Source organism: Pieris rapae, chromosome 23, assembly GCF_905147795.1.
Source record: "Pieris rapae chromosome 23, ilPieRapa1.1, whole genome shotgun sequence".
Lineage (NCBI taxonomy): Eukaryota > Metazoa > Arthropoda > Insecta > Lepidoptera > Pieridae > Pieris > Pieris rapae.
Window position 1 is genome coordinate 2,048,913 of NC_059531.1, and position 21,768 is coordinate 2,070,680.

Consider the following 21,768-nt stretch of genomic DNA (forward strand, 5'->3'; position numbering starts at 1 on the left):
GAAGATCGCACGAGTAAGTGAACCATAGATTTAGTAGTAAAACAACAGGCTTTATGGACCCTGATTTTTTCCTAAAAATGCGTGCTACCTGAATCTGAACTAAGCTTTTAATAATTTTCATGCGCAGGAGTGGCTAGAATCTCAGGGCATCGAGTTATCTAAAGAAGAGAGTCTGCCTGATGACCCGTATAAGAAGAAGGAGAGATGGAAGTCGGTGCCGCCGCCACAGCGTGCGCAGGCGCATAATGATGCCTTGCGAAGGTTTTTGGAGTACGAAGGGAAAGTGCTTGCGTGAGTTTTTACATTAAACTATTAGACCTAAGGTTATTTCTAATAAAAATCATTTTTAAAACTAATTTAAGTCATTCATTAATTTGCATTCATTTGTTATTTGTGGATTGATAGCAAATCTAAAACTCTTGTTATCCTTGAAACCTAACAAGAGAAAGAAAGAAGAATGATAATAGATAGATAGAGAATATAAGAAAATTTTCGGTCAATGATTTATTATGACTTCGTTGTGGGTTTATTCAACAACAAAGATATGATAGGCTTCTTCTTCATAAAGCCCCATCTTGTACTGCTATTGTCAATTGGTTTAACGAGTTTAAGCTTGGACGTAGTAATCTCAATGATGCTCCGCGTGAGGGACGTCCTTTAATAGCGACTATTGAAGATAACATCAGTGCTGTGCGACAAATGATAGAGGAAGATAAGATAGCTACCAGCAGATACGGGCAAGCCTTGGCATTAGTATGAGTCAAGTTTAAAAAATTACACGAACATTTAGGCGTGAGGAAGCTTTGTACCAGATGGATTCCCCATACTTTAACCGCCGACCAGAAACACCTTCGCATGGACCGGTGTCGCCAAATGTTAGATAAGTTCAACGGCGGTGACTCAAATGCTGTATTTGACAACGTCACAGGTGATGAAAGCTGGATATATTGCTACGAACCCGAAACCAATAGACAATCAGCTCCGATCTTCAACTTTCGAGGATAGACCAACTAAGGTAAAGAAAGGAAGAAGTCAAGGAAAAATATGATTGCCTCATTCTTTGTTCGGAAAGATTTGTCTTGGAAAAAATCGACAGCAGCGCCCTCGATGCAGGATCCTCCTTCACCACGACAATGCTAGCAATGTTCGCAAAACGGACTGTTGAACAATTGACTATGGCAGGTGTCGAGATCCGTCATCCGCCATACAGTCCTAGCGCCCTGCGACTTTAATTTATTCCCAAGAACTAACGTATTTGCTTTTCGGGCCCTGAATATGCGGTGAAAGCGTACGAAAATGCCATAGAAGAGACCAATGAAGAATGGGCCCACTGCTTTTCTCAGTGGTTCCATCGAATGCGACAATGTGTGAGGAAAGGAGAGACATAGAAAAACAATAAAAGTATTGGCAACGTTCACACTAAGCCGTAATTTTCTTTCAAAACTTATAACGGATTTATTTATTTAAGATACTTTACACGGACTCCCAAACTGAAAAATAACCAACGAATCTTGAGCTAAGCTAGTGATGTATAATTTATAATACATAGAAACCCAGTGAATCTCAGAGATGTAATACAATTATATACAACGTGACCTGACAAACCTAATCAGACAGGCTCTGGGGAGACTGTGTAGTGACGTAATTGTTACCTCTTGACAAAGTTAAATTGGTGTTGCCAGGTTTAAATTAAATTTCCCTTATTATTTATTTATTAACAGATTACATAAAATCTCTATGTTCGCCTAGGCGTTGACAGCATAGCTTGGATTGTTTTAACTAGCGTAGCTCTGTCGGTGATGAGACTCAAAAACTAAAGAAGTTTGAAGAAACTAAAGAAAATAAGGCGCATGAGGGTAAATCGTCACGATGATGTGCAGCGTTTTTGTCGTAGAAAAGGGAGAAGGCGATTTAGACCGATTGACAAGAGTAGTTACATATCAGAGCTTTAGATGGCAATTCTGTCATATAACGTCTTGTGCAGTAAACGCAGATTTTTATTTATTTTTACTATCATAGGCACGTGTATTACATATCCATTACACTCCCTTTACCCCGCATAACCAATACCTGTAATCCTCTGACGCAACACCGTTATAAAGGAAATGGACAATAGCTTTGATCGCATACCTCAAATGGGATTTTTGTGGTGGTGTGGTGACGGTCTATTCTCATCTAGTAATAAGTCTATAATATATATAATTAATCATGAATCGGGCCAATTCAATTTTCATATTTAGTAAAGTCTTAAAGTTTGTAGTAATTTATTAATATTTTGATTTATTTTTACACTGTTAATGTAGATATACAAATGCATGGAGTGATCATACACTGGTACATGATCATCTATTAGGGCTTTTACCTTAGTAATAAATAATTTACAAAGACGTTTCATTTCTGACATGTGTACTTTGTACGCCTGCACTTTTGACAGCTAGTCGGCCTGATTTGGCGCCTGTTTTTTTATCTGTGTTCCATCAAAGCAACAGTCATATTACAGTTGAAATATTGGCTTAATATTTATTTTCTTTAGATGGTTTTAAAATGTTAATAAATTACTTTTTTAATAATACTATTGATCGTGGAATGAATAATACTAACGACTATTAAGCAATCGTTAATTTGTAGAACTATTAATAGTGGTAAATTGAATATACCACAAGTATTTAGACTGGTTTTATTTGTATGCTATAATGAGTACAATGAAATACTTAAAATTTACAGTCTTCCGTAATTTATAATCTACATTCTAGATGTCGGTGATTGTTTACATTTTAATTTAAACTAGAAATAATTCTTAAAAAAGTTCATACAATGACCACTATTTAGGCCTTGACTTGTTTAGGCTATCGCGGAATGTGGTTAAAAGTGTATTAAGAATATCCATAGCGCAAAATCACCTACATCATGAGCACACCCCACATACACACCATCACGTACATAGCTACACTTTTAGACCACCACACAACACAACCAATTTAGGCTTAATTAAATAAATTGTTAAATGTACTTACTATACTTTTTGTTTGTTTGTTCCCTTTTGTAAATATTTTTGTAGTAAAATGTGTGATGTATTCCATCTTTGGCTATATTTTCACTATATTTGTTTGTAATTATATATAATGTATGTTAGCTGTAGGATTACGAAATAAATAAATAAAGCAAAATATACAATTTCTACTAAGTCTAGAAACCAGTCAACTGGCTATAACTAAAATATCAAAATGCTATAATACTCCAAGATAGAAAGAACAGAATAGATAGTTATATAGATTGAATTTATTTTTCTGAATATTTGAAACAAACTTTGGGAGTTTTAAAACGATATTTAGGGGTAAATAAATTACAATGATTTGTGGACCAATTGGAATTGAATTTGCCTGTCTGATACCTAATCCGGTGTTGTGCTAGCATTTTTTCTGTTATATTTATGTTATCGATAATTGTCATATATTTTAGAAAATATGGCTTGTAATATATACTGCTGGTATAGCATTATATGATGTGGTGAACATTAATAAATAAATAAATATTTCAGGTTCAACGTGGCGTGGGACAATAGAGATTCCGCATTCGGGGAGCTGGTAGAATATAAAATGATGTATTTTTTGCAAGACGACACCATTGCAATTAAGGTATATTATATAAGTATGTAATTTAGAGAGAGCACCATTACTATGTTCATATTTCAGTTCAAAGTTGGCCATTAAACGACAAACGGGTAATTAAAATAAATAAATCAGTGGCGCTATAAAGGTACTTTAAGCTTTTTTGGTCTGTGATTCAGATTTCTGTGTCTATTTCATAATCATTTGTTGGCGGAAAATTTGGGAACCGATTTTTTTGGTACCTCAGAAATCGAAATATTTCTTCTTGACGATTTATACAGATAGAAGTCTGTAATATTCCCAATTTCAAAAATTTGTTGTGTGAATTTTCTTCTTAAAGGCCAGCATCGCACCCACTAAAAATGGGCGTCCCACAGGCTCGTTGGCCCCCCTATAATATAAAAAAAGAGACAAAGGTGGTAAAAAATTTACAGCCTATACCTTAAAAATTAGTTAATGCGCCACTGGTTAGTGCGGCTTTTTAAATATCTTAAATGATTAAGCGTGTCCCTATTATTGTATATACAAAATAATTTAATGCTCTTCAAACATCCAAAGTTCCAATTACATGATAATCCTATTATGGCTGAAAGCCCCTAATTGGTGATGTTTTCATAGCCATTAAATTTTGCACGGGTTTGATGGGCGAGCAAACTTTGTATAGATCAGTATGCTTACCACGTAACTTCCATGTGACCAATAATTTCCTTAATTGGGGGCCTGCTCGGATTCTATACCTACTGATTTTTTATTTCGTAGAATTCTGACATTTCATATTTGTTACTACTAAAAAAGTTTACCACCGAAAAGAGACAAATTTTACCCATACGAGTGCAATAAAAAAATAATGCTATGTATTATTTATGTTTTATTTAAGGGTAAATCTAAATATTTACTTACTAATTAAGTAAGGGCTAGCGGTGAATCCCAAAAAAAAACAAAATGGATTTAAATCCTTTAATTAAATTTTACAATAAATGATAACTTAACTAAATATAATTAAGATATAATAAAAAATAGATTAATGATAATTAATTAAGTCGCGACAATTATCTATATTATACTTAAATGGAAGTTTGATCGGTCCGATGCTATCCAATCAAAAGCCTCTTATTTTAAACTTATTCCTAATTGAGAATTAACCGGCCCAATGTTTTTTTTAATAGAACAGGGGCAAACGGGCAAATGTGAGGTGTGCGATCAAAGCTCCTGGTATATTTTGTCCATCTCCTTTTATTACGGTGTTGCGTCAGAGGGGTACCGGTATCAGTTTTGCGGGGCAAAGGGAGTGCAATTGATATGTAACATGCTCAAGTCACCTAAAACAAAAAACAAATATTTAAATATCACGAACAATATACCGAATTAACTTAAATTACAATCATTCTTTAGCTGGCATCACCGCCTACTAACTCCAGGTCTTGTAAATCTTTAAAAAACAATTGTCATAGGTACTTTGGAATTCTGACAAAGATTGCTATATTAATTGATAGTACCTGAATGACCGAGCCTTGCTCATAATATTTTTAATTTTTTATAAATTGTGTTTTTTGGAAATTATATTTAAGTACGAATCAGATACTAATAAAATGATGAAATATGAATAATATTTTTCGATCTTACCAACACAATATTAAAAAAATATGAACATGTTATTTAAAGAAGAAAATCATTCCTAGCAAGATCAATTTATCGCCTCCGAAACCCTAAAACTAAATTTAATGAAAACCGATTTGGAGACTACCAGACCTCTAAATCTGTTCCTGAATATGCTATTGAAAACTTAGTAGAGTCTACTTCACAGGAACTTCACGACGAAAGGGGTGGAAAGGATCCGTTTCCTCTACTCTTGAAGAAGAGGAAAGTACCAAAGAAGTGGAAAGAAAGGCCAGGTAAATATAGCAGAATTCTTCGAATTGGCGTGTCCGCTGTATACATATATATAATAAAATGTCTTTATTCATCCATATCGTATTTTATTGACATATATTTAACCAAAATAGATATATATATATATATATATATATATATATTAGATGTTTATGAATAAACATAAGAGCAGTGTTGGACGAGTGGCTTCAGCGTGCGACTCTCATACCTGAGGTCGTAAGTTCGATCCCCGGCTGTTCACCAATGGACTTTCTTTCTATGTGCGTATTTAAACTTTGCTTGAACGATGAAGGAAAACATCGTGAGGAAACCGACATGTCTTAGACTCAAAACGTCGACGACGTGTGGGGCACTGGAGGCTGATCATCTACTTGCCTATTAGATTTAAAAGTGATCATGAAACAGATTCAAAAAATCCAGCCAAGACCTAAAGAGGTTGTAGCGCCACTGATTTATTTTATTATAAATAAATGTTTATCATTATTTATTACTATTATTGCTTAAACTGTCAACCAGTCACTAGTTTATGAATAAATGTAAATTACATTTATATAGCATGTAGAATAAATTGGAATGCGAATTGGTTTGTTAAAATTTAAGTGTGTGTACACTAACAGTACTGGTGATGGACACTATGAATAAATTCAAATGAAATCTGTTTTTAAGCTGTACCCGACCCCACTCAAGTCTCTGTTCTGATTGGTCATGTTTTAATTCTTTTTTTTTTGTTAATAGACAGGGGGCAAACGGGCAGGAGGCTCACCTGATGTTAAGTGATATCGCCGCCCATGGATACTCTCAATGCCAGGGGGCTCGCGAGTGCGTTGCCGGCCTTTTAAGAATTGAAAATTCGTTAAGTAATGATTCTAAAATTGAAAACAATTTAATTACTATAAAACAAATTATGATTCTTAAAAGTAATAGGAATAAACACATACAACAAACAAAGCAACAATAAAAATCAACGATCAATCAACTCGCTTAGAACATTCCCTGATATACAACTCTCTAGAAACCACTGGTGTATTCGGGCCTGTCAGTGGTTTATCCTCCATTCAGGTTGAAGGAACAGTACCAGTTCTTCATCCACAGGTTTATACGGAGGTTCTTAAGGAGTTTTTAAGGAGGTTTCTCAATTCAGCCGTTTGTATTTACGCAGATAATTTTGTCGTTTATTAACCGATTTTGATTATTTTTCTGTTGGAGGGGATATATTACAATATGATACCTGGTAATGGCATCCAAGTGAAATCTAGGGGAACCTTCCAAAAGAAAATGATCCTTCAGAAATCGTTTTTTCTTATATTAAAAATTATTGGAGTAAAACCTCTTTAGAGTCGTTCTGATTTCAAACCGGTTGCAACGGAAAAGGCGACAGTAAAAAGAGACAGAAACATAAATTCATAATATTTAACGTGGAAGAAAATGAGATAGGAGGCATTATACAACCTCTTTTTCATTTTATCGATTTTTAAACTTTCGTTGATTTAGTTTTTGCCAAATTAAAGATATATATTATACATATAAATTAAAATTTATCATTAAAATATACTGTTTTTAAAAGAAAAGTTAAATGCATTTAAATAGTGAAAAATGTTTAATTTATATATGATTAATTATATAAACTTTGTTCTACCACGTCTGAATTGCACATATGTTTTTTTAAGTGTCAAGTTTTACAAAATGTTTTAATAATGCAATCAATTCGTAATTCTTAATACCTATTTCATTTTACCACACTGCAGTGACGTTCCCGTCCATCGCGATGGAGATAACAGATGAAGAAGTGACTGAGTACTATTCACCAAGGGATCTGATTGTCGGCGAAACTGTCTTCATTCTGGGACGACGTTTCCTGATATTTGACTGTGACAAATTCACTAGACATTACTATAAGTGAGTATTTTATTATTTATTTAGGGGTGTACAGATAAAATATATTATGTTCTGTTTAGTTTATAGTACATTTCTTTACTGTATTTTTAGTATTGTCTATTCTCTACAGAGATGATTCGATTATTTAAACAGTATAAAGATATTTTTTACAACATGGGACAAAGGACTTAAATGATGTTCAGCAATGCCGCCCATAGACATAAGCTCGCAAGTTCGTTGCCCACTTATTATCTAATTGAAATTAATGGTAAAAATAGGTATAATAATTTAGGAGGCAACCGGGTGGTCTTATCGCTAACAAGCGATTCCAGGCAACCAGGCAAAAGTTACAAAATTTTATGAAAGATTTATTGAATCAATATTAAAAATATGAATACCTTAAAAGGTTCAATATGTTTCATTATAAAACGTTGTTAAATAAATCTATAGTGATTCCATATAATAAAGTAACAGATGAACTAGATAGCCAAAAAAAATTTGGTCTCCAAAATGAGATTTTTTCTTTTCCCATCACTTTAGTTGCAGCAACTACATATATCTAATGATTAATAACTGATAATTGAATCTAATAAACAACGTTACTAAATGATCAAAATGGCGGGTGGCTACTAAAAATTCCCCATAGACAATAGAAAAATGGGAAACTAAATTGTCAAAAATAAAAACTGAATTGAATTTTTGTGCAATTGATATTTGACTTTATGATTAATATTTTAATTTTAAATGCTCTGTGTTTAAGTTGGTTCGAAATTCAAATATTAAATTGATCAAATCGCTGCATGTCATTTGATACCTCCGGGAATCAATGGCGGAGCCGAATCAATGTCAGTCACGTCACTGATTAACAATTATCAATATGACAATTGACAACCAAGATGGATTATGTAAGTTAAAATAGATATAATGGTGTTTCTGAGTGGCACGGGAGCATTAAAATTATTGTACCTTTAATAAACACTTTATTCAAAATCAACACAATAGGTGTAAATGTTTATAAAGCAGTCTCTTCCAGAAAACCTAGTCTAGACGAAGATTGACTACGATAATTAACTTATTGAGTACAAAAAAAATACGTTTTTCATAACATTTCAAAATTTAATTAATCAATAAATTTTTTAATTGTGATATAGGCTGTTGGTTACCTAAATAAATAATGAAATATCTCTTCCTCAAAGGCCGGCAACGCTCCTACTAAATTGTGTAAATGGGCTTCAATGATTGCCCTTTATTCTCGTAGTAGTTATAGAAAAATATAAAAAATCTCCAAAATAAAAAGGCCGGCTATGTACTTCTTGTACTTAAAAGTAATAACGTTCACTAAAACTAAATACGACATGTAAATTTTCCTGTAAATTGACTTTAATAAACGTTTATTTTCATTAAATACAATTATTTCAAATGCGACAACTTAATTCTTTTATTTATAATAAAAGCGTTTGAAACCCTGTTGTGTTAATTATTTGCATTTTTTTTTATTTATACATAAATATGTATGTACATTGTATATTCGCGGATGCTTGGTGGACCCACGCGACTTCAATACAAAAAGTACTCTGAGTTGTGTGCTGCGATATTGCAGGCGACTGTTGTCTCATGTCATTTTCACACTTATGTATAATAACATTTTCAAAATTTAAAAAAAAAATCAGTGACTTCAGTAATAGATTCGATGTTGTCTCTGACCACAGACACATTACCATCGTATATTGTAAAAAAGTATTATTGCGACTACATAGTAATAATGTTCACGATATTTTCAGATCAATGCTTAATATTGATCAGCCACAGAGGATTCAAGTGTTCCATGAAACGAAGAAGGAATTCCCAAAGGTATGTGAAATTGCTAGATAATGATAACTTTTATGAGGAATCAATCAGACATATAAAATAAGTTTTATCTAGACACGTACGATAAGAAGTTGGAAGATCCATAATTTAAAGAAAAACACATTTTAACGGATTAAAGTTATGTCAAATCAAATCAAAATATCTTTATTCATATAGGTAAACATGTACACTTATGAACGTCAAGAAAAACAAATTAAATTAACTGTCAATTTAAATTTACGACCAGTTTCAAATGTATTATTGTAAACTTAGGTTTTTTGGTCCAATTCTAGTTTTATCTAAATAAGTTATTGTATGTATTTTTGTACTTCTTGCTTGCTATATCTAATTTTATTTTATTATTCACAATGGTTGCCTGAAAGAGATCGCTCGAAGGCGATAAGACCGCCAGTAGTACTTTTCATTTAATTAAGTCAAATTAAATATGTTTCTGCAACGGAGTGTATATAATGATATAAATAAATTGGGAAACTAAGTAAGGAAAGCAAAAGGCTGGTGACGTACTCGGGAGCATTGAGAGCAGAATCACATCAGCCTTTTTATCTGTTCTTTAATAAAAACTACTGATTTTTTGATAATGACACTATTGGAAGATTTGGGCACAGTACAATGTGCTCCAACATATAAATATGTAATATACAGAATCGGGAATAATTCCTTGTAAAGACGTCATTGAAAATACAACTATATTTTGTATAAATCAAATACGATTTGGTCTTTGTAAGTCTAAACGGTTTTAACGAAACTCATATTTTTTGTTATTTTAAATGTGTCACTTTATTTATAGGTAAGATGGGGATGCGGGTGTGAGAGAGACGACAGTTATATTTCCCTTTCACTCTCAACGGCTGGAGAATTTCACCTGAAAATCGGGCCCGTGTGTTGAGATATCATTTTAATGATTTCAGAGTCTTCCACCCCACATTGGTATCGGTACTCCAGAGGATACACTGCAATCTTGCTTCGGGCTGATGCCGAAACCACCACATAAAGATGTCATCAAGTACAATCTGAATGCTAATAAGGTAATGCAAGAATTTGGTGCAAAAATTATAATAGAATTAGCAGACTCGGCCAAGCGTTGCTGTGGCTAAGGTTTTTGTTATATTACATAGTAGTTAACTATTCAAGGGAAACGGTAGGAGAACTTATGTGAAAGATAGATAGCTTATGTGAAACGTTGGTACTTTAAACATAGCGCCATCTGTTAAAATTGTATCAAATAATACAAATATTTGAAATTTAATAATATTGCGGTTATAAACTGAGATGTAAGCTATCCTATCTTTGATGTTAGATCAAACTGCACACGGTGTTCAAATTTGATCAATCAAATGAAATGATATCGGTTTGGTAATTTAGGAGTCGATAGGGGACAAACAACGTGACACGTAATTTATATATATTAAGATATGTACTTATTTGGCAGGGTATTTCACAGCCTGAAGTAAAGAAAGCTATCATACAATAATTATAAAAATAATATTTTCCTATCCTATAGATATCGAAGTACATTTAAAAATGTACTATAAGCTTTCAACGTAATAAACTATATATATATATATTTTATAACTACTTACAAAATTATAAAATAAACAGAAATAATTCTGTGGCGCTTCCTTAGGTCTAGGCCTCAGGTTTCTTTATCTATTTCATGATGATTTGTTAATCTAATAGGCAAGTAAGTGATCAGTCTCGTGTGCCTGACGCACGCCGTCGACTTTTTGGTTCTCAGGCAAGCCGGTTTCCTCACGATGTTTTCCTTCAACGTTCGAGCGAATGTTAAATGCGCAAATAGATTGTCCATTTGTGGACAGCCAGGGATCGAATATAAACCCTATAATTAATCCACAATCTCAGATTGTTTTCAATCTGAGATCAGACAATGACAGTCGATCGATCTCCTACCTGCATCCCAATAACCAAACCCTACGAAGACAATACATTTTTGACGACGGATAGAATGCAAACTCTTCGCTCTTTACACTCATATTTGATAATCAATTTAAACCAAATAAAGAAAAAAAAACCGTGCAAATAATATTAAAATATACATGTCTATGTTTAAAACATATCGAAGTTTGTTGTTTGTTGAACAGTTTTTTAAATAATTAAAAACCTTATCGAATCGATAAGGTTTTTAATTATTTAAAAAACTGGTGTAAGTTAAAATCTTAAGATAGGATAATGGCACAGTTGAGCTGTCATTTTCTTACAAAGGTCTGTCCACATAAACCGATCTGACCATGGATAACATGTATCGACAGATGGCTATTACAATCCGTTGATTGGTAATTGGCACACTTTGACTATATTTGGAGTAAGATGTCTATCTCAGATGGTCAAAAATAAAAAATAAACCAAAAATATCTTTATTAATATAGGTAAACAAGTACACTTATGAACGTCAAAAAAATTAAATTAATTGTGAATTTACACTTACTGCCAGTTCTCAAATCACGGGCGTGGAACGGAAGAGAAGTACTGGCAATAAACTCTCCGACACTCTTTTTAAATGGATTAAAAAAGGTTAAAAAAATGATTGGGCGTAGGACATGAATCGATGTTTTCGTACGAACCAGTGTTTAACCACTAGGGCGACTGAGGTAAGCTTCCTTCACCGGCAGATCTTGGCCGATACACCCAAGCTAGCCAACGTAGTAGATGCCGACAATAAAATTGCAATAAATAAACGATATTAGAAATCACAATTCATTTCCAATAAACGATCGAAGGAGCACTTTGTATTGGTTTGCGACGTATTTGAATGCGACTGTGCGAAAAGTTTGGCGCGCTATTCCGTTAAATCAAGTTTGTCAAAACCGTCGACGGAATCGCTAGTGAAGATTTAGGAGGAACAAAGGATAGGCACGATTATTATTCATTAATATATCATATTATATGATCACGAGTATTATTTTACCTAATAGTTTCAGTTACCATTGTTGAATATACAACTACACTTACAAAATATAACAAGTGCATGCAGCCTAGCTATTTAAATTAAGATTAAAAGACCATCCACGGAAATGAATGTTCATCCAATTTCTACCAACTTTTTTTTCATATTGTAACGTTAGCATATAAGTGTTCTCATATAAGTGACTAATGTCTATTATGAAAATAAATGTCTTTAAACCAAAGTATAGAAGAATTACACTAGCTTACCAAAGTGAACGATTCAAGCAATCGCTCAATAGTACGACTAGTATAACAGAATAACGCTGCCAGATTCAATTAAAGTTGTACTTCAAAGCCAAGTCGTGCAACTCTTGCAGCATCTGTGCTGTTATAAGTTTATAACTAAAACTTTAAATACTTTTGAATGGACCATTTTGGCAATTCGGATTTAAAAAATCTGGGCAGTGAACACGAAACTTAAATCGAAAAATCGTTTGTCAAATATAACATATAAATGTTAGGGTCCGTTTCACAATGTCCGGATAAGTTCCAAATAAGCTATTTATTACTTATTGGTAGGATAAACAGTATTTTTGCGTTTCACGGCTGTCAGATAGCGCTATTTGTCATGAAACGCGAAGTGTCTTATTTGGAACTTTTATCTTTCGAATAATTTATGTGTTGCTATTTGGGACTTTATCCATACATTTTGGAACAGGCCCTTAATGTCGACTATGAATTCTCTGTGTTAAGTCAACGTCGATGTACAACCCTTGAGCCGATTATATTTAAATAAACGTAATTTTACTAGATAATGCATTATAATAAATCTTTCAAAGTATTCAATATCTTTTTAGTGTTGTTAGTGACGTTTTTACTTCAAAGGTATATTAAAATTTTTGAAAAGTTAAAACGTTTTTTTTAAACCAATGAGATCGGTCTTCGTACTTCAGCCATGAAACATACATTTCTGAAGGCATCTATAAATATATGACAACCAAGTAACAATCATTTATTTCTTAAAAGACAAAGGTTTTTACTGTCGAATGTACATGTACTTAATGCACATATATGTCGTTGTATTGTATTGTAGTATTTTCCTTCGCTTATCCCTGAATTTCCACAAATATTTCAAGATCATAATTAGCCAAATCGGTTCAGCCGTTCTTGAGTTTTAGCGAGACTTGCTTGCGTCTTTTTGACATTGAGAGCTTTTGGGTTCACTCTCATAATAATTATGTCACGTGTTTCATATACTATGTATGCCTAAAAATGTGTGAAGCACCTACCATCGGATCTCGACGCGAGTGACCCACATTGTACTTAAATTTCGTTCTGTTTTTTTATATTACAGCTGCTAAGAGTTATCTTTATATATCTAATATTATCTCTGTTTTAGTGAGAGAAAGTGCAGTGTTGGCCTAGTGGCTTCAGTGTACGACTCTCATACATCAGGTCGTAGGTTCGATCCCCGGCTGTGCAACAATGGAGTTTCTGTGAAGTGCGCATTTAACATTTGCTCGAACGGTGAAGGAAAACATCGTGAGGAAACCGACATGTCTTAGATCCAAAAAGTCGACGGCGTGTCAGGCACTGGAGGCTGATCACCTACTTGCCTATTAGGTTTAAAAGTGATCATGAAACAGATTCAGAAATATGAAGCCAATACCTGAAAGAGGTTGTAGCGTCACTGCTTTACTTTTATTTTAAACTAACAAGAAATACAATTAAATCAAAATATATTAATTTATTATATTTTCGCAGTACCTCCGGTATCTATGTGAACTGGACTGGATCCATCCGGAGGATAAAGGACGTCGGTTCGTCTTTGCATACAGCCTCGCCGACGGGACGATAAAAATTGGCGAAATTCCACGCCGAAATTCCGGGATTCGTGAAGGGAAATTCCTCAAGGCTATGCTTTTGCAGACCCCGGAGTCTGATCCCAATTTTCCGACGTACTATACGCCGGATAGATTTTTTATTGGTGAGCAAAATTATCCAAAACAACTTAAATACTTAGTTATGTATTGCGCAGCACGGGCATATAACGACCAATATTTAAGCCTCGATTTGTATAAGCTATCAGTAGTGTATTAACATCGGAGTTACCAATACGACTTATGTAAGATACTTAATGCCGCCGACGACTACATAGACGGGGAATTGTCTAGAAAAAAAAATCACCTGCATCATGAACACACGCCACATACACACCAATTAGGTATTACTTAGTTAAATATGAAATTTAACAATCTTTATTGATTTTCCTTCCGTGAATGTTTGTGAAGCTTTTTGTATATATTAAACAAACAAACAAACAGACAAAAATCATTTATTCATATAGGTAACATAATGTACACTTATGAACGTCAAAAAAACATTATTAAATGATTCTAATTTTACATTTACTGCCAGTTCTCAAATCATGGGCGTAGAACGGAAGAGAAAAACTGGCAATAAACTCTCCGCCACTCTTTTTAATCGCCAAGTTTTTCTTACATAATGTTTGTATGGAGCTGCAACCATTACACCATGTTCCATATGACATCTTGAGTAATAAAGAATAATAAATAAATTAAAAACAATTTTCATCACATCATTATACGATCTGTCTTATACATCTTTGACTATATATTACTTAGTTAAATTTTACTATCATCTATTTATGTTATCTGTATGATTATTAAAAAACATTTGATTAAAAGTAGCGTAACATTCCTAAAAGAACAGCAACGCACTCGCGGGCCTCTGAAAGATTGTGTCCATACGCCAGTATTATTTACTACTTACTTTGTTACTATATGTAGCGTTAAATACAATCTCAATTTATATATTAATTGCAATAAATGGAAACTAAAAAAATTGAAGGTCGTAATATCATATACGAATGGCGGTATAATTCATAACTTGAATTATACTGCCAGAATTTGTATTGTCATAACCCAGTTTACATATTGATGGAATAGATGGCGCTAATAAGTGCTCAAACCAATACACAAACAGATGACGTAGTTATACCATCTCACGATAGATGGCATTTTAATCAACATTCATCTACATCTTAAACTGTCCTCACTGTAATCTGTCGTCTTCAGTCGTGTAAATGTTCTATTTATTATTTTTATATATTATTAACAGTTAAGTTGTTTATTTATAAATTAGGCATGTTATGCTACCGCTTTAAATTAATGTTTTTTTTCTTTCACCAACCACCAAATTTGTTATACAGAATATAATAATAATTTTAAGTCGATTAGTCGATACCAACTCCGGGGAAATAAATACAGATAACACAACATTTTCTGCAGCTGTAATACTTTTTGACATTTAACACCTTTGTCTTCAGTCACCGTGACCACGCACGCTGTAAAGCACGCGAAACGTCGGTTTAAATTTAAAATTATGTACAAATAATTATAAGTTTAAATATAATAATACATATCTATAATCCGTTAAAAAAGTGTTTTTCTTTATATTTGCAGAAGTTTTAATTCTTATCTGTGAAGAATAAAGGACTCTAGCTGCACATGCACTTCTTTTTGTATATCCTGTGGCGTGTCTGATATGTTTCCTTATTTAATGAATTAACTGATATCTGTATGTCCCATATCCCAACAGGGTATGCACATACTTACTAAATTATTATTCAGCAAACAAACTGTTCTAGTTGCTATGTATTGGAGTTGTGGTTAATGTGGTCTATGGCACCGTATGAGTAAAATGAGATCATTATTATTGGTTTTAAATGTTAGCACGAGCTGTTTAAATTAAAACCACAAATTAAATTCAAGCGATGATTGAAATTGTTTTAATCCGGCTCGAAGGACCATAATGTAACTTTCCTGAGTCTGTTTATACACTGTATACTATTTGGTGACCCGCTTTAAACAAAATATATATTAGGTGTGCATATATATATTTGTGATATGGCTGGGATAAATATATATTTTTGATATAATTTGATTTTATTATTCAAGAGCGATTCAAAGATTATAGCCGTCATAAAATTTTTCGGTACCATTTTTATAGTTCTATTTGTCTTTGATTTTCTCTTCATCAGCGCAAAATTTCTGTTATGTTATGCCATTCTATCTCTGATAGAATAAAAATGCTGAAGAATGCCTGTGTCTGGCTGTACTCTGGGGGCGATACTCCGATGATTTAGAAAATCACCATGCTGATAAAACTAAGTAAACCTGACTGAGCAATCTTTGGCTTGTACCATATAATTAAATTGATCTGACTGTTTTGTACTTAGAAATCAAAATTCATTGTATGTCAAGGCCTGTATTCACTTTGATTAGTGATTAGTGTAGGTGATTGGTATTCCTGCGGCCTGTATTCACTTTGATTAGTGATTAGTGCACTTGCAGTCGCACTAATCAAGGCCTTACCTTTACTATACGGGATGTAAAACGGCTTCAAAGTTACTTGTCTAACACTAAAAACAAAATATTATTCTTGTACCGGTCAGCTTGCCTCAGTAAAAGGCAAGTTTTTTTTGGTAGAAAAATGTACTTTTTTTGACGTTCATAAGTGTACTTGTTTACCTTTATAAATAAAGATATTTTGAGTGTGAGTAATAATGCGTATAAGATACCAGATTGGTGCTTAACAACGCCTTTAAATTGATCAGAACACTACCGAATATATCAAGGCCTGGATAAGAAGTGTTTATTATAGTCGCGAAGAAATCAAATGATAAGTTGTCACAAGATCTAAAATTGTTTGCGTTTTAGGAGCAATTGTACCAGTGTTCAAACATCGCTTCAAGATTATCGGATGCGATTTGTTCGTGTATCGATACATGAGCGCGAACCCGAATAAATTCCCTCAGGAGGTGATTGATAATGTTCGTAACTATCACATGAGTGAGGGCAACCTGAAGGATGAACTGCAGGTGAGAATACGGATTTGTATTGCTTTTTTATTTAATGTGGCATTTTGCAACATTGTGTTATAGTCTAAGATCCGGGATTAGAAAAATATACCCTCATCTTATTTAGATGAAACGATTTTTTATAATCTGATTTCAATATCATGAACTTATAAAAACAACCTCTGCCATCATAAGCCTACTACAATTAATAGTAATTAATTAAATAACAACTAATTTATTTTTAATTTTTACTTTTTCATGTTAGTTACATGTTGTAAGTTAAAACCGTCAATATTTGATATTATATACCTCACTGCAGTAGGCACCCATTTCTATGATTGCTATACTTACCCGCAGCCATGTGAGAAAAGGTAAATAAATGTAGCTTATTTCCCTCGCATGTTAATTAAAAAATCTAAGTACAATAATAAACGGCGAATTTTAAACATAATAATGTTTGGCTATCTTACAAAAGGCCGATGCAGCCAAAGATAAATAATAAAAATAAAAATTAGTGGCAGCTATGGGAGCTCATTGCAAAGAGAGAAATAGAATAATACATAATATTCCTTCAATGTGATTGCATAATAAAAAAATAATATAAATAAATAATTTGCTCCAGCTATTTTTAATAAGCAAGACGATCAAAAAAACACTAGCCCAAGGTTCTTGCCTTTCACCTTGTTTGCTTGTCGCGATTCCGAACAGGCGGTAGAGTTGACTAATCAGTGATCATAAGATTCAACTGAATAAATGTATTTTGATTTTGAACGGTGCGATGCGCAATATTTTGGGTGCCAGGTCACGCTTGCAGTGAGGCATCGCTTCGGCGCCGCACACGCGTTATATATCTGTACTATTTTTTTTATTGAACAGGGGGCAAAAGGGGCAGGAGGCTCACCTGAGGTTAAGTGATACCGCCGACCATGGACACTCAATGTCAGAGGGCTCGCGAGTGCATTGCCGGCCTTTCGTTCATAATGATTATTACGCACATATTTCGTTTGCTCATTGGTGTTCTGGGATTGAGCTGTAACATCGTTAATTTTAATTATGGCAGGAGGCAATACGTGACGAACATGCGGCAGAAGTACGCGCTCAATTGGCGAAGATTGGTCAAGCAGCTGTCGCCGAGCCAAGCGCGATGGAGCGTTGTCTAGCCGCTCTGGACGTCGTAGAGGGGAGCGCTACGCCGCCCAGGCCGCCTACGCCGCCCAAAACTACAGATCGTATCACTTATGATGACGCATTGCGCGTGCAACGAATGAGGTATGTTAATGGCGATGGAGTTTTGATTGATTTTACTGTTTCATTGAAGTGAAAACTTATTTAGCGTTGTACACTTTTTTTGGAATGGGTAAAAAATGTTAAATACGTAATATAAATTGTCAAGTTTGTGTACGATAGCGCAATAAATAAATATTGTTTTCTACCACATAGATGATACTTTTAATGCAACTCGTGCAAAATTATTCCCTAACCATTCCAAAATATCAAAAATGCACAACGTTTATATTCAAGTTTTCATATCGGCACGACGGAGTGCAACTTATCTTTTTTCAAAGCATATGCATCAACATTATATCGTTATTCCTATGTATACCTACGCGTAAGATTCAAATAGGCCGCACTTAAAGTGTTAGTCAAAATTGAATCGGTTGACGTTTGTCTTTCAGTATCATATCCTTGCTAAACTAGACTTATCTTTAATTTAAAAATTAGTTAAACCCTACCTACAGTTTGAGATCAATTTGTTACAAAACTTTTCTTATAGTGTAAACATATAATTCGTCTATTATAATTATATACATATATTATATGCTAGTGGATCCGACACACGTCCTGTACATACGTCTTATATAAAAACAAATAAGGTAAATCATTCTGGACTCCACTCATATACACAATAAATACCAGCTGTTTATTTGCTGCAAAGATAAATAACCTAGATACCGACTGCAGCGTCATTTGACTGTTTTGTGATACTAAACCACCCAGGGCGCCATCCAAACGCATACAAAAAATTCATTCAAATCGGTCCAACCGTTTAATGGGAGTTTAGTGTTATACCCGAGTTTAGTGAATATAAATTTAAAAGATAAATTGTATGTACTATTAAAGAAATGCATAAGACTGGTAACAGTTCTAGTCTTTTGATCAAATTACTTAAAATCGTTCGATCGAAAGAGTTACCAATTCTAGTCTGTTCTACACTCTGGATTTGAGAACTTAAGTTTCAACTATGAATAAATTTATAAGCAACAATTGCAACAATTCCTTGCAATACGTGTAAAATAACTCAAAGGGATTTGAATTAATATTTATAATTAGCGACTTCGTACGCTGTTAGCATAAATATGTTTATAATTATACGACAATTATTTTAAATCAATAACCATATAAGATAAATGTCTATCTTTACCTCGTTCCAGGGTTTAATTTGCGAGGTTATTTGTGCAGCCTAGTGGCTTTAGAGTGCGACTCTCATCCATGAGCTCATAGGTTTGATTCCACCTCATCCATGACATCGTAGGTTCGATTCCACCTCATCCATTAGGTCGTAGGTTCGATTCCACCTCATCCACGAGATCGTAGGTCCGATTCCACCTCATGCATGAGGTCGTAGGTTCGATTCCACGCTGCGCACCAATGAACGTTACTTCTATGTGCGCATTTAACATTCTCTCGATTGGTGTATACGGCGTGTGTTAGGCGTAGGAGGCTGATAAACTACTTGCCAATTAGATTGACAAATGATCCATACAATAGAGGCTCCTTGCGCTGTTCTAAGTTTTAACAACAATATTGACTGTTCTCCAAGTATTTATAAACAATAATAATAAAAGCTGCCCACTGAAGTATTTCCAAACCAATTCGACTTAGGGTCCTTCAAGAAAAGAGCCTACCAATTCTTAAAAGGCTGGCAACGTACTCGCGAGCCCTCTAGCATCGAGAGTGACCATGGGCGGCGGTATCACTTAACATCAGGTGAGCCTCCTGCCCGTTTGCCCCCTGTTCTATAAAAAAAATCAGTTTCGTAATTTCTAAGTCCTTTTGTTGCCATATTGTAACCAAGCAACAACATTTCTAGCAACCCAACATGTGACAATGTTCTGCCACTGAAAGGAATCTTAAAGTCTGGAATGGCTCGAGAAGACCAGCAGAAGGTGGTATGCTTCAGCGGACCAGCGCCTGATGAACATCGGGAGAAAGCTGTTAAACCTACATACCCACCGGGACAGCAGCCTCACTTTACTGATGATGAAGACTTTTGCGAGAGATACAAGGATGCGGTAAGAGAGTAATATTCCGTATATTACTGATAATTTAACCAGAGATATAATAATATTAGTAGTGTAGTATGTTAACAGTGTAAGTAATGTAGTCTGTGAATGATAGAATACATCTTGAGGTCCAGATGTAACAATCATGGATATATACGAACTCATTCTAAGCACTTAGTTTTGACTTAAAAAAAAATCGCATATAACGAAGCGAATATAACGGAATCCAGAGCTTCGGTGCGATGGTAGGTTGATTTTTTTGCTGTTTTTCTGGTAATTTTTTTGTACTTTTCTTTAAATTTGTGTTTTTTTTTGTTTGACGAATTTGTCCTATAGTTTAGAACATATACTGTAGATATAAGTATTGTTTGATGATTAGCTTTTTTAAAAGAGTACCGAGAGTTTTTTACGCCGGCTTTTTCTCTCGGCCCCCTTTGTCTTCTTTTCCGATGAGTAGGCACGTCTGTCGATTCAAGTTTAAAGACGTGGAATATTTGATACCTGTATCTAATATTTCAAAATAAACATATTTTTTATAGCATTATGGATGATGTGATAAATTTCAATGAATAAATAATTCTGATGGAAGTCAATGAAACGTTATTGATGTTGTAGCATTTACAGGGCATACATGCTTTTTTTTGACAGGATGCTGAAGAAAGAGCAGCGAGACGCGAACAAAACATATGCCCGTATGAAGTGATTCCGAATAAACAGAGCCAGGAGGCGACAGGTGAAGAGGCTATACCCAAACCGCAGTTACCTGGATACCTTGGCACCTATGGAGTTGATTGCAAAGAGGTCAGATTTCATTTTACTTTTAAGCAGTTGAGTATGCCTGGGTATTTCTTTGTGTGTGAGTTATTTCTTTGACGTATAAAATTAAAAATCTTATCAAAAATTTTATTCTACTTATTAATAAATGACATAAATTGTCGGATTTCAAAAGTCTTTAGTACACCAATACAGAAAATGAAATGCTATTAAATTTATATGTAAAGATTTTAATTAGAGTATTAGACTAATATAATCACTTTAATAAAAAATGATATCGTTCATAATTGACCTTTATATAAAATACCTGGATGACCGAACCTTGCTAGGTATTTTTTTTATAAATTGTTTTTTTTGAATAAATATAATTATAAATAATAGAATAAAGATAATTATATTCATAATATGAATATTATATAAGTTTTTTATTTGACTGACATCTTTAAACGAGCAATTCTATGTTTAAGTTGATAAAACACGAATAAAATGCGTTTTCCTACGTTGCGTTGAACCTACAACCTCAGAAAAGTCACACGGTGAAGCCACTTGGCCAACATCTGCTCTATGATTCTATAGATATTGCTCAAATGAAGCAAACAATTGTCGTTTAGAAGCATTTATTTATTTATATATTTATAAAGTCTACAACATCACACATATAATATTACGAAATCTACTGATAATT

General features: G+C 33.8%; 1 protein-coding gene across 1 annotated transcript in view; it reads left to right on the forward strand.

The window, feature by feature from the left end:
* LOC111001085 (EF-hand domain-containing protein 1) overlaps positions 1-21,768 on the forward strand; it is a 44,484-nt gene that overhangs the window by 22,145 nt on the left and 571 nt on the right. The window contains exons 5-15 of the mRNA XM_022270792.2: positions 128-291; positions 3,539-3,635; positions 5,413-5,500; positions 7,244-7,394; positions 9,155-9,224; positions 10,151-10,267; positions 13,908-14,130; positions 16,886-17,046; positions 18,086-18,294; positions 20,117-20,318; positions 20,958-21,110. Coding sequence (XP_022126484.2) covers positions 128-291; positions 3,539-3,635; positions 5,413-5,500; positions 7,244-7,394; positions 9,155-9,224; positions 10,151-10,267; positions 13,908-14,130; positions 16,886-17,046; positions 18,086-18,294; positions 20,117-20,318; positions 20,958-21,110 — 1,635 coding nt within the window. The remainder of the gene's footprint in view (positions 1-127; positions 292-3,538; positions 3,636-5,412; positions 5,501-7,243; positions 7,395-9,154; positions 9,225-10,150; positions 10,268-13,907; positions 14,131-16,885; positions 17,047-18,085; positions 18,295-20,116; positions 20,319-20,957; positions 21,111-21,768) is intronic.